This window comes from Populus nigra, chromosome 10 (assembly GCF_951802175.1).
Source record: "Populus nigra chromosome 10, ddPopNigr1.1, whole genome shotgun sequence".
Taxonomy (NCBI): domain Eukaryota; kingdom Viridiplantae; phylum Streptophyta; class Magnoliopsida; order Malpighiales; family Salicaceae; genus Populus; species Populus nigra.
In genome coordinates, this window is record NC_084861.1 from 14,517,116 (window position 1) to 14,528,766 (window position 11,651).

An 11,651-nucleotide genomic window follows, 5' to 3' on the forward strand; every position below is an offset into this window, starting at 1 on the left:
TCATCACCTTATTTGTTAATCCACTAATCCATTCAAATTTTTACTAAAGTCTCAAAGAAAATGGCCATGTAAAAAACCATTGCCACCTTACTTATCTTTGCATTGCTTGTCATGGTATCCGCGGCCGTTGACCCAATGAAAACTTGTGTCAATAACTGCGTTCCACAAAGCATTGAAACACACCAGGCTCAGTACGGCCTAAATGCGAGACAGCCTGCCCTGAGTATTGCAGAGCTCCTCGAGCCTCTGTTACTTTTGATAGCCGTAATGCATTTAGAAAGAATTAGAACAACTAGATGAGTCTGCTACTGTCACCCAAACCTTTTTTTTCCTTCCATGTTTAGTTGCTGTCCATGTCAGGTTGCAAAATAAAGTTTGATGCAGCACTCTAGAGTAGATAGATTTTTTTACTCCATTCGTATAGGTGGTGATAGGACACTTGGATAGCCTTCTTCTGGGCTAGTTTTGTTCATATGCAAGGTAAAAAAGAGTTTTATGATCAGCTTATTATGAACAGGGTCATGGCATGTACAAACATGAGCGAAGGACTAGCACAATGTGTCAAGTTATGCATGGCAGCGTGTCTTCAAGCACCGCATTCGAGCGTCCCTGCCGGCTGCCTGTGAAATAGCCTGCACAAGTTATTGCAGTAGTTCATATGGTAGAAGTGCTAGTTCTACTGACTGGATTACTACATTGCTCAGTTGAAAAGAGAAATTATCAGGGAATGCAAGTTGTAGCCAGCAAGATAGATGATGAAACTTGAGAAGTTTTTCAGCCTCTTAGTAAGAATCTTGAAACACATGGGAATGATAGACACTAATTTGATGAATCATCGAAATTAAGCATTCAAATGAATCTTCCTGGTTTATTGCATTTTTGTTTTATATGAAATGATAGACATAATTTGTATGTCTGAGCATCTCACAGATATTGTCGATATTGTTTAGTATAAATATTTCTTAATTTCATAATTGGATGGTATTGTAGAACCACATTACAATCAACATAATTGTCAAAGTTAGGAAACTCAAAAAAAAAAAATTGTTTTATGATAAAAGCATTCAAACGTTAATACTATCTTTTCAGCCATATTTTTATTTGACCACTAATAATATTTTAATAATTAATTTTTATATTTCAAAATTAAATTTATTTTCCATATACATTTTCTATGAAAATAATAATAATAATAATAAAAACTCAATCTAGTTCTTCTCGATAACTTATCACTAGTTCTAGTTATAAGATATTTGCTCCGCTACGGGTCAAATATTTTTAATTTTTTTTTTTATAAAAATCTATGTTCAAATAAATTTTTTATACATATATATAATTAAATAAATTGAGCACTATGTGTGCGAATAAATAAATAAAAAATCATTAATGATATCTAAAAATAAAACTTAAAAAATTAAAATATAAGCATAAGTCAGAATATTTAATCTTAAAAGACAAGATATTTATTTGATTGTATTTACTAAATTTGTTTATTAAAATATTTCTTTTATTTAAGCAAATGATAATAGAAATAAGGACATAAATTAAATTAATTGAATAAAATAAAAGGGGTGGAAAAACATCATGCAAGGTTGCACATATTATAATGAAAATATGTTTTTTATTTTAAAAATAAAATTTATCCATACAAAATATTAAAAAAAATTATAGATGAATAAAAAAGATTTTTCAAATTTAAATGCATAACTAAAAAAATAATTGTCATTTAAAAGAGTCTCTTCAAATAAAAAAATAATTAAAAGGTACTAATTTAAATATAAATTAAAACAATTTAGAGAGAATACCATAAAAAAATCATTAATTTTAAAAAAATTAAAAAAAAAGAAGCAAAAACTAGGAGCTGTTGGGCTTGACAAGTTAGGTCAACTCATCTCGGCCTTTTTTTTAGGCCTATGTGATTTGGTCTTTAAATTTTTTTGTTTGCAGCTAAAACAGAATAAATGACATGTCGTCCATCTCAAATATTTTTTTTTAAATCAGACAACATATCATTTGATTTACCGAGATTCTGTCAATTATGGTGGCCAGAAAATTGAGATTTAAGTTGTTTTTACCCGAAACCCTATTTTTAACCCAAAAACACTGTAAAAAATGTGATAAATCTATATATGGTCTAAAACAAATATAAAAAACCACAAAAAAACCAAAAATCAACCCAAATCCAAAAATTAACCTAAGCTTAAATATTTTTTTTCCATGAATTTTAAAAATAAAAAACATATAATATCAACTTTTCTCATTAAATAAAACAATCTAACACAAATATTGTTCGTTTTGGTTGTCTAAATCAGTGTTGATGACACTTTTCTCTCTTTTCCACCAAAATCCTACGACTTTTCTTTCTCTTCTCTCAACTACGGACTAGAAAATTAATAAAAATAAATTTTTATATTAAAATTAAATTGAAAAAATATTAAGGTATTGAAATTGTATAATTTAAATGATTTTTAAAATTCAATGATTAAAATGAATCTTTTAAGAAATTTATGACATACTATTTATGTTTAGTGTTTTTTTCATTTTAACTCTTTTTTTTAATATTATTTTTTATAAGAAATTAAAATTAATTGCTTTTCAATGAGAACTAAATCATTAAAAATCAAATTAAAAAAATATAAAATTTTACACAATTTATTTACAGAAATGTTTGAGAAGATGAGTAGGAGAGCTTTACACAATTAAAAAACTCATGCCTTTCACAGTAATACTTAATACTTAGTAATTTAAAAAAATTCCAAGGTTACTCCATGATCGAATCAAGAATTCATATTATATTCTTGTTCTTGATCATCGCATATGCATCACAATCGTATCCATATCTCTACACACCTCAGATGTCCCTTTCTATATTTTATCACCGCCTACTGCTAAAATGCGCTTGAGGTACACAATACACCCCTTATTTCGCGCTAAAAAAGCCCCCCGACTGAAATCGTACAGTGAACAAACGGGAGCTTCACCCGTGCGCATTGTCTCCCCGTGTCACGTTAACACACCGACACACTAAGATGCTACCTTGCGCCGGGATGAGAAAATGCCTCTTAACCTATACAAACCTCCAAGCCCCCTTCTCTTCCGTTCTCTCTTCCTCCTCCTCTCCAGTTTGGTGGTTTTGATTAGGGCAAAATCGAAGAAAATCTCTTGCTTTTATCCAGGTTCTGTTTTTTTTAACTTATTTTATCTTACCTTTGCTTGTTTTTCCAAGTTAATGTAGCTTAATCACTACACAACACAAAACCCATTTAACGATTTCACCAAGTTAGAATCTTTGGACTAGGGTTTTCAAATGGGCTCTTTAGCTTGAATGACAATGAAAGTTACAAACTTGAGCATGATATGGCGTGGTCATGGTGATTTTGATGTGCTGTTGTAATCGGTGTTAATGTGAAAATTTGTTGAAATGGGTAATGTGGAAATACCCAAATGGCTAAAAGGGTTGCCTTTGGCACCCGAGTTTAGGCCAACCGATACTGAATTTGCAGACCCAGTTGCATATATATCGAAAATTGAGAAGGAAGCTAGTGCTTTTGGGATTTGTAAGATCATACCCCCATTGCCTAAGCCTTCGAAAAGATATGTTTTTAGTAACTTGAATAGGTCGCTTTCTAAGTGTCCGGAGTTGGGTGATGATGTGGACTTGTCGAATGTTTGTTCCTCGTCAAACGGTGTTTTAAGGGATGGTGGTAATGATGGGGAGAATAGGGCGGTGTTTACAACTAGGCAGCAGGAGTTAGGGCAGAGTGTGAAGAAAGCAAAAGGGATGGTTAAGGAGAATCTGCAATCAGGTGTTCATAAGCAAGTGTGGCAAAGTGGGGAGGCTTACACATTGGAACAGTTTGAGTCAAAGTCTAAGGCTTTTGCAAGGAGTTTGTTAGGTATGCTTAAGGAGGTTAATCCATTGGTTATAGAGGCATTGTTTTGGAAGGCAGCTTCTGAGAAGCCTATCTACGTGGAATATGCAAATGATGTGCCTGGTTCGGGTTTTGGGGAACCAGAAAGCCACTCCAGGTACTTCCCTAGACGGAGGAGGAAGAGGGCATCATATCAGTCTTATCGCAGGAGTAGAGAAAGCCCTGTTTGCAGTACAAATGATATGGATGATGTAAAGAATTCCCATAATGATGAGGTTAAAGGTGTTTCCATTAAGAATGTGCCAAGCTTGTGTTTGGAGACGACACCCAGGTCATCTATGGCATCTTTGACTTCATTCGCAGAGGATAATCTGAGGTCTTCAAAGCAAAAAAGTGTAACTGCAACTAACGATATGGAAGGTACTGCAGGTTGGAAACTTTCAAATAGCCCTTGGAATCTGCAGGTGATTGCGCGCTCACCTGGCTCTCTTACACGATTTATGCCAGATGATATCCCAGGTGTTACTTCACCTATGGTCTACATTGGTATGTTGTTTAGTTGGTTTGCTTGGCATGTTGAGGATCATGAACTTCACAGCATGAATTTTCTACATACCGGTTCTCCAAAGACTTGGTATGCTGTCCCTGGAGATTATGTATTTTCTTTTGAGGAAGTTATACGCACTGAGGCTTATGGTGGCAATATTGATCGCTTAGGTATGTTTTAATTTCTGACATTTTATTTAGCATGATTGATCCTATTTCTCTGTCATGCCTTCCTAGAGATTATGTATTTGCTTATGAAGAGGTCCTCCTTCATGTGCTTTTTGTTTATTTGATCTCTCTTTCTGCTTGGCCATTTTATTGCCAAAACTGTAGCAAAGAAATGGACTTGTAGAACTTTTTGTTGTGTTTGAGATATATCTCGTCAATGATTAAGTCTTGCTATTTTGCAATCAGAGGTATTTCCTTGTTACAAAATTCCCCTATCTGTTAGCTCATCATTCTCTCAAATTTCCACCTATTGTTATCTAGGTCCAATGTAGCTTCTCCAATGGGTACTGTGCTTCCTGATTTCCTATTTTAATGCTACACAAATGATGACCCCTTAATTCATGGTTTTGGACTTCTTAGCAATGGAAATTAATCTTACCCACAAAGAAGTATGCAACCTAAGTTCAATTCAAGTTGATCATGACAAAATGGACCTGCCAGGCCTGTTGAAGGCCAACTGTCTAAATGTGCACCAGAATTGATGATAAACGAGGCCTAAATCAGGTTGCAAAGAATTCTCATGATTAATGAATTTGTATTTTGCATCTTTTTATTTATTATTATTTTTTTTTTTTAGATTTATACAATCCAAAGCTGTATTATTTGTATTTTCTCAAATTGTGTAAGTTCTAGTTCGAAACTATTTCAAAAGGCATATTTGTTAGTCTTGCAACTTGTATCAACTCTGTTTTAATGAAATGGTCTGTTTGAATCTGGAATTGTTGGACATTTTTTCTTATTGGTGTTTTTGTAACTTAATTCTGCTTTCTTTTGCTAGCTGCCCTGAGTCTGTTGGGTGAGAAGACAACTCTTCTGTCTCCTAAAGCAATAATTTCCTCAGGCATTCCTTGTTGTAGGTAGGTCATTCTTCTTTCCCTTTTATTTTCACTTGTAGCTTTGGTCCCTCATGGCCCAGATGTTTACAGAAATGGATGGGTCTTTTTCATGAAAAGTCAGATTTAGAGGTGGTCTTGATTTTTGAATTGGGGGTTATGCTGACTGTAACTGTTGAAATTCTGATCAATCTGATTCTGGTCTTTGCTGTAGGTTAGTACAGAATCCTGGTGAATTTGTTGTGACTTTTCCAAGGGCCTACCATGTAGGATTCAGCCACGGTAGGCTTTACTATTGCATTTCTTGTAGAACTTATGAAGGACATAATTGCTATTAGTCTGATGAACACCCTCGTTTACTTAACACCCCCCCACCCCCCCCCCCCCCCCCCCCCAAAAAAAAAAAAAAAAAAAAAAACACACAACAAAATTAATTACATATTTTTTTTCTTGTTTCTCATAGGCAATATGCTATTTCATTGACTTGGATGAAATATTGCTTTACCTTGTTTTAACTGTGGATCGTGATAGGTTTTAACTGTGGGGAAGCTGCCAATTTTGGAACTCCACAATGGCTTAAAGTAGCCAAGGAAGCCGCAGTCCGTAGAGCTGCCATGAACTATCTTCCCATGCTTTCACATCAGCAGCTTCTATACCTGTTGACCATGTCTTTTGTTTCAAGGTAAGTGGACTATTGAGTACTGACTGTAGCTGTCCTGTATGTTGTAGTTTATGAAACTTTCTCTATGAAAATTGTTTGCCCACTCTGTTGAAAGCTTTTGGCCTGATGGAGCATAGATAAAATGCTTTGTAGGTGAAAATCGACAATGAATGTTCTAGTTTTTCAAATTACTTTTGTGGCATGTCTTGTTATGGTGATCAATAGAAAACTTTGAGATCTGTGATGGATTGTTTTAATCCGTCCCATATTGTATTTCATGTTTGCATGGTTCATTTCAACTAGTTTATATATATACACATTTTGATTTCTATTTGAAATCATTTGTTTTTTCACTAGATGTTCAGGGGATTAACCAACCTGCTTTTATGTTGATCCTTTGACATGATTTTAAAATTACATGTGAACTACTTTTGTAATATTGAAATATATCTGGCTAGATTCTGTGGAGCGTTTGAGCCCCATCACCACACAAATATTTTTCTGTTCTGTAGTACTTTATATTCTTATGTTTGAATAGTTTGTGTGATCATCTTCTATTTTTTATTGCATTTATAAAGTTATTATTGGTATGCTTCATTGATTATTGTTGTGGACTTCTTTTGATGCCAGGGTGCCGCGATCCTTACTACCAGGTGCTCGGAGTTCTCGTCTTAGAGATCGTCAGAGAGAAGAAAGAGAGTTGTCAGTAAAGGAGGCTTTTCTAGAAGACATGTTAAAAGAAAATGACATTTTATCTGCTTTTCTTGAGAAAAACTCCACTTGTCATGCGGTGATATGGAACCCTGATTTGCTTCCTTGTGCAAGTAAAGAGTCTCACTTACTCAACATAACTTCTACTATTACTACCACACCAAAACAAAATGCTTCCCATATTAATTTCGATGTAAATAGGAATTGCAATGAGAATGACCTGTTTAAGGAGATGAGCTTGTATATGGAAACTCTTGATGATTTATATATGGAAGAAGATGATTTGTCATGTGATTTTCAAGTTGATTCGGGGACATTAGCATGTGTGGCTTGTGGAATCCTTGGTTTTCCTTTTATGTCAGTGTTGCAACCACATGAGAAAGCATCAATAGAATTGATGCCCGGCGAAGAGCCAAGAGTTACAAGAATTGATAATGTTCAGCCTTCTTTAGACTCTGATAGCACCTGCAAAGGCTCTGTTTCAGGTATTGAATTTAATTTACTCTATATTCTGGTATTGTTTACTCCCTTACTCTTGTTATTTTTCCTTTTTTCACATTTGATAATGACTTCTTGCTTGATCCGGTATAGAGCATAATCTTCCCCTGTATAGGAAATTTTAATTAATATAGGAAGGCACTAGGTTGAGGTTGTACAAAAGATTGTCTTTGCATGATTCAGAGCGTTTTGGAATATTTACCCAGTTTCCAATGCATGCCACCATTATTGTTATGGGAGATCAAATAATTCCTATGTTCTTTTACATTTTTATGAATCAATACTTAGAACTCTAAATTCCATATGCTTCACCTATCAACTTCCTGCATTTCAGATGGAGAAAATCTGAGCAGTATCAGATGAATTCTAACATAGTGCTGTGTGGTTTATCCTGGCACATCTAGTTGCAGTCAATTTATTCTTTTCTTTTTTGTGCATGTCTTTTTTTTTTATCATGTAATGCACTTGTCCAATTTCATATAGTGTTAAACCATAAAAGTTCAACCAGGAGACATGTGTAAGTAGTTTTTAGCTCCTCTATATGCAGTTCCATAGTACTATCCTATTTCTTGGTATGACTGTGAATCAGCTAATTGTGTGAGATGTCCTACTGCACTGAAATGTTGTGCAAATGGTTATTCTCAATACTGCCCTTCACTTTTGTTGTGTAGAATTCATGGAAATGCAAAAGTGACCAACATTTGATTGCCATTTGGTAAAATATTTGTGGGATGCTTACAGTTTGTGTGATTTTTTAATGGCTGCTATATCTCAAGTTTATAGAAGATAACAGTGGCCTAAAATGATGCATATGATTCCTCATTAGAGTAAATTGAAACATCAAATCTTATCATTGTAAATTTACCATTTTGTTCTGCTGGGCCTCTTCAGGTGCTAAAGTTAATCAGTTCGTCCATTTTTCTTGGCTCTGCAGATGATCATGGTCCTGTCAAAGATTATTCTGTGCCTCTGAAGGATCTTCCAATGCCCACAGGGTGGAACACTTCTCATAAGTTTTTGAGACCTCGTATTTTCTGCCTGGAGCATGGTGTCCAAATTGAGGAGCTGTTACAGTCTAAAGGTGGAGCTAACTTGCTTATAATTTGCCATTCAGGTGAGATGGGCTCAATTTTTCTGTAGTTACTTGATAAAATGAGATTTAACGTATGCACATGCATGGCGTGCTATCCTGTTTATTCTCTTTGATATTGGGTGTCTGTTTGTCAAATTGGTCAATAATTATTTTTGCAAATTTTATATGTAGACTATCAAAAAATAAAAGCACATGCTTATGCCATCGCTGAGGAAATTGAGAGTCCTTTCAATTATAATGAGGTTCCTTTAGAAGCAGCATCGAAAGAAGATCTGAACTTGATAAATCTTGCAATTGATGATGAAGATCATCATGAATGTGGAGAAGACTGGACATCAAAACTGGGTATCAACTTACGGTATTGTGTAAAGATCAGAAAGAACTCTCCATCTAAGAAAGTCCAACATGCATTGGCATTGGGAGGATTATTCTCTGACAGAAGTCTCACAGATTTCTTAAACATCAAATGGCAATCTAGAAGATCTCGGTCAAGAATAAAGTTAAATCAGCCTTTCCATCGTAAACCATGCGAGATTATTGAACCAGACAAAGATGAAATGTCGGGGAATAAGTCAGATGGTCTCACTGTCAAAAAAGAGGAAAAACTTGTTCAGTACACTAGAAGGAAGTACAAGGTAAAAATAGATTATTCAACAAATGGGCTTGAAGGATGCTCTAGAAGGTGCTTTGCAGAAGAGGTTTCAGGAGCTAGTGGTGATGATCCTGATAAATATACTGAACAAACAACTGTAATTTACCCTTGCAATATTGGGATTACCAGAAGTGGTTCTGCAGGATTTGGTTTTTCTCCCATTGAAGATCCTGAAATGCTGCATGAAGTCAAGGTGCTTGAAGCAGCTGGTGGCTTGACCTTGAATTCTGCTCCATCACAAGATGCATGTTCAATTCTCACTGCTACTGTTGCTGTCAAAAGTGTTAAGGGCCAGATTGAGGATCAACTGCTGAAGGAATCAAAAAATGCGAGAAATATTTGTAATGTAAAAGCCAGTGGTACTTCTGAGATAGAGCATCAGCTAAATGCCTCTGGAGGAACCAGTGAAAAACAGGATTTTTACGCCACAAAATGCTGTAGTCCATTCATCACTGTAGCTAATGAAAGATTTGAAATGCATAGAGAGGATCAAGTTTTGGGAAATGTCAACATGGGTGAGACTTGTAATATGGTTTCTGAAGGGCAACAGAGGGTCCTGGATGATGGCGATGCTTCAGTAGACGAGGTTTCTGATCTTGCTAACGTAGCAAGTTTACATGTTTCTCCCCCCCCCATCGGACTAAAGGCGGATGTAGTTGTGGAGAATTCTTTCATTAACAATGAGGTATCTCCTCCTGTGACTTTGGATGATGAAGTGAAAAGAGAACTTGTGACTAAAAACAGAACTAATGGTGACCAGTGCTCTTCAAGTGATGACACATTGATGAATCAGCCTACTACCTCACTGGATGAAAGATGTGGTCATGAGCAAGAGACCCGTGCTGCACAAAAGAAGACGCAGAAAGAAGCTGAAATAAAAAATGGGAGTAATGATGAAATCGTTCCGGGTAATGTTATTAGTGTGACTAATCTTGTGCCTATAGATGAAAGTTCTGAATTTCATAGAGAGCTGCATGCCACAGTCAACTTGTGCAATGGCATGGCTTTTGAAAATGGCAAGCAGCTGGTGTTTCAGACTACAAATGATTCTAACAAGGAACTTATCTCATGTTCTGTTGCACAAATGGAAATAAATTCATCTACTGCTTCATCAGAATTCTCTAAACTTCATAGGCAGGCCTATGCTGAAAATTATTTGTGCAGTGGCTCAACTTTGGACACCATTGTGCCACCAGAAATTCGAACTACAGACATATGCACTGTGGAGGAACTTGCCTCTAATTCTGCAACCATAAATCAAGAACTTTCTGAAGCTTCAAAAGAGATTTGTGCTATTCAAGACTCGTATGCTTGCATGGATTTAGAACCTGAAGTAGAGAAGGAAATTCATTCCAGTGATGGGGTGACTAGAGACAGTGAGGTGCAGAAAATACACCAGGGCACAAGTTTGATTAATGAGGACATACATGTTTCTGCCCATGTTATTCTGGTAAATCAGCCGCCGACTCCTTCCCCGGTTATAAAATGTTCCAACATTAATGACAAATCATGTGTTGGAGAAAGCATGGTAACGTGCAACAAATTTTGTTCATCTCAGGAGATTGAGAGCATCGAGTCTGCTGTTGTAGACTCTAGACCAACTGCTGGAAAGGGAAGAAAAAGAAAGGGTGAAGTGGAGCAGCTAACAGAAAACAAGATCGATAGCAATGGCTTTATTAGGAGTCCATGTGAAGGATTGAGACCGAGGGCTGGGAAAGATGTTGGGAAATCAGCTGAGGAGAATCCAATACCGAAGAGGTTAAAGAAACCTTCTAATGTTTCAGTTCCTCGCTCAAAAAGGAAAGAAATCACACAAAGATCTTACAAGTGTGACCTAGAAGGTTGCCGCATGAGTTTTGAGACAAAAGCAGAGTTACAGTTGCACAAGGGCAATCGATGCACATATGATGGATGTGGTAAGAAGTTTAGTTCCCACAAATATGCAATAGTTCATCAACGTGTTCATGAAGATGATAGACCCCTCAAGTGTCCATGGAAGGGTTGCACCATGTCATTCAAGTGGGCATGGGCTAGGATTGAGCATATACGGGTGCACACTGGTGAGAAGCCATACCACTGCAAGGTCGATGGCTGTGGCCTTTCTTTCAGGTTTGTATCAGACTTTAGTCGGCATAGGAGGAAAACAGGACACTATTTGAACACACCTGACTGAAGATTTGTTTTGTAATCAGGCTGGCTCTGTACCATATGGAAATGAGATTGAATTGAGGCCAAAGCGGCCTGCAAAGTCGTATAAAAGCTTGAATGTTGTAGGTTAGGGTTAGACTGATCCTTTTGTAGCGGGGGCATACATTCTTCAATTATTTGAATTCAGTGATAGTTCAAAACCCCTTTTCCTGTTCCTAATCCTATGCATCTGGATCTTTCGATACCTATTTCTTTTGAATAGGACTGATGACCACAAGGGCAACGTCCATACATAATTAGCTTTAGAGGAAACTCTTTTAGAGATGTTAAGCTACGTAACATGTTGCGGCCTCTCTGGTTGGTCTCTTGGTAGGTTTCCTAGAAGCCGTGTAATCATGGAACTAATAAA

The 11,651-nt window shown here is 36.1% G+C and overlaps 1 protein-coding gene across 1 annotated transcript; it reads left to right on the forward strand.

Annotated features, from left to right (window-relative positions):
- The first annotated feature begins 2,937 nt into the window (after positions 1-2,937).
- On the forward strand, positions 2,938-11,461 carry LOC133704868 (lysine-specific demethylase ELF6-like). The gene is made up of 7 exons (XM_062129902.1): positions 2,938-4,589; positions 5,425-5,503; positions 5,694-5,761; positions 6,011-6,161; positions 6,771-7,336; positions 8,284-8,463; positions 8,614-11,461. The coding sequence occupies exons 1-7, from the start codon at positions 3,422-3,424 to the stop codon at positions 11,265-11,267; spliced, it is 4,866 nt and encodes a 1,621-aa protein (XP_061985886.1). The 5' UTR covers positions 2,938-3,421; the 3' UTR covers positions 11,268-11,461.
- The last annotated feature ends 190 nt before the right edge of the window (positions 11,462-11,651 follow it).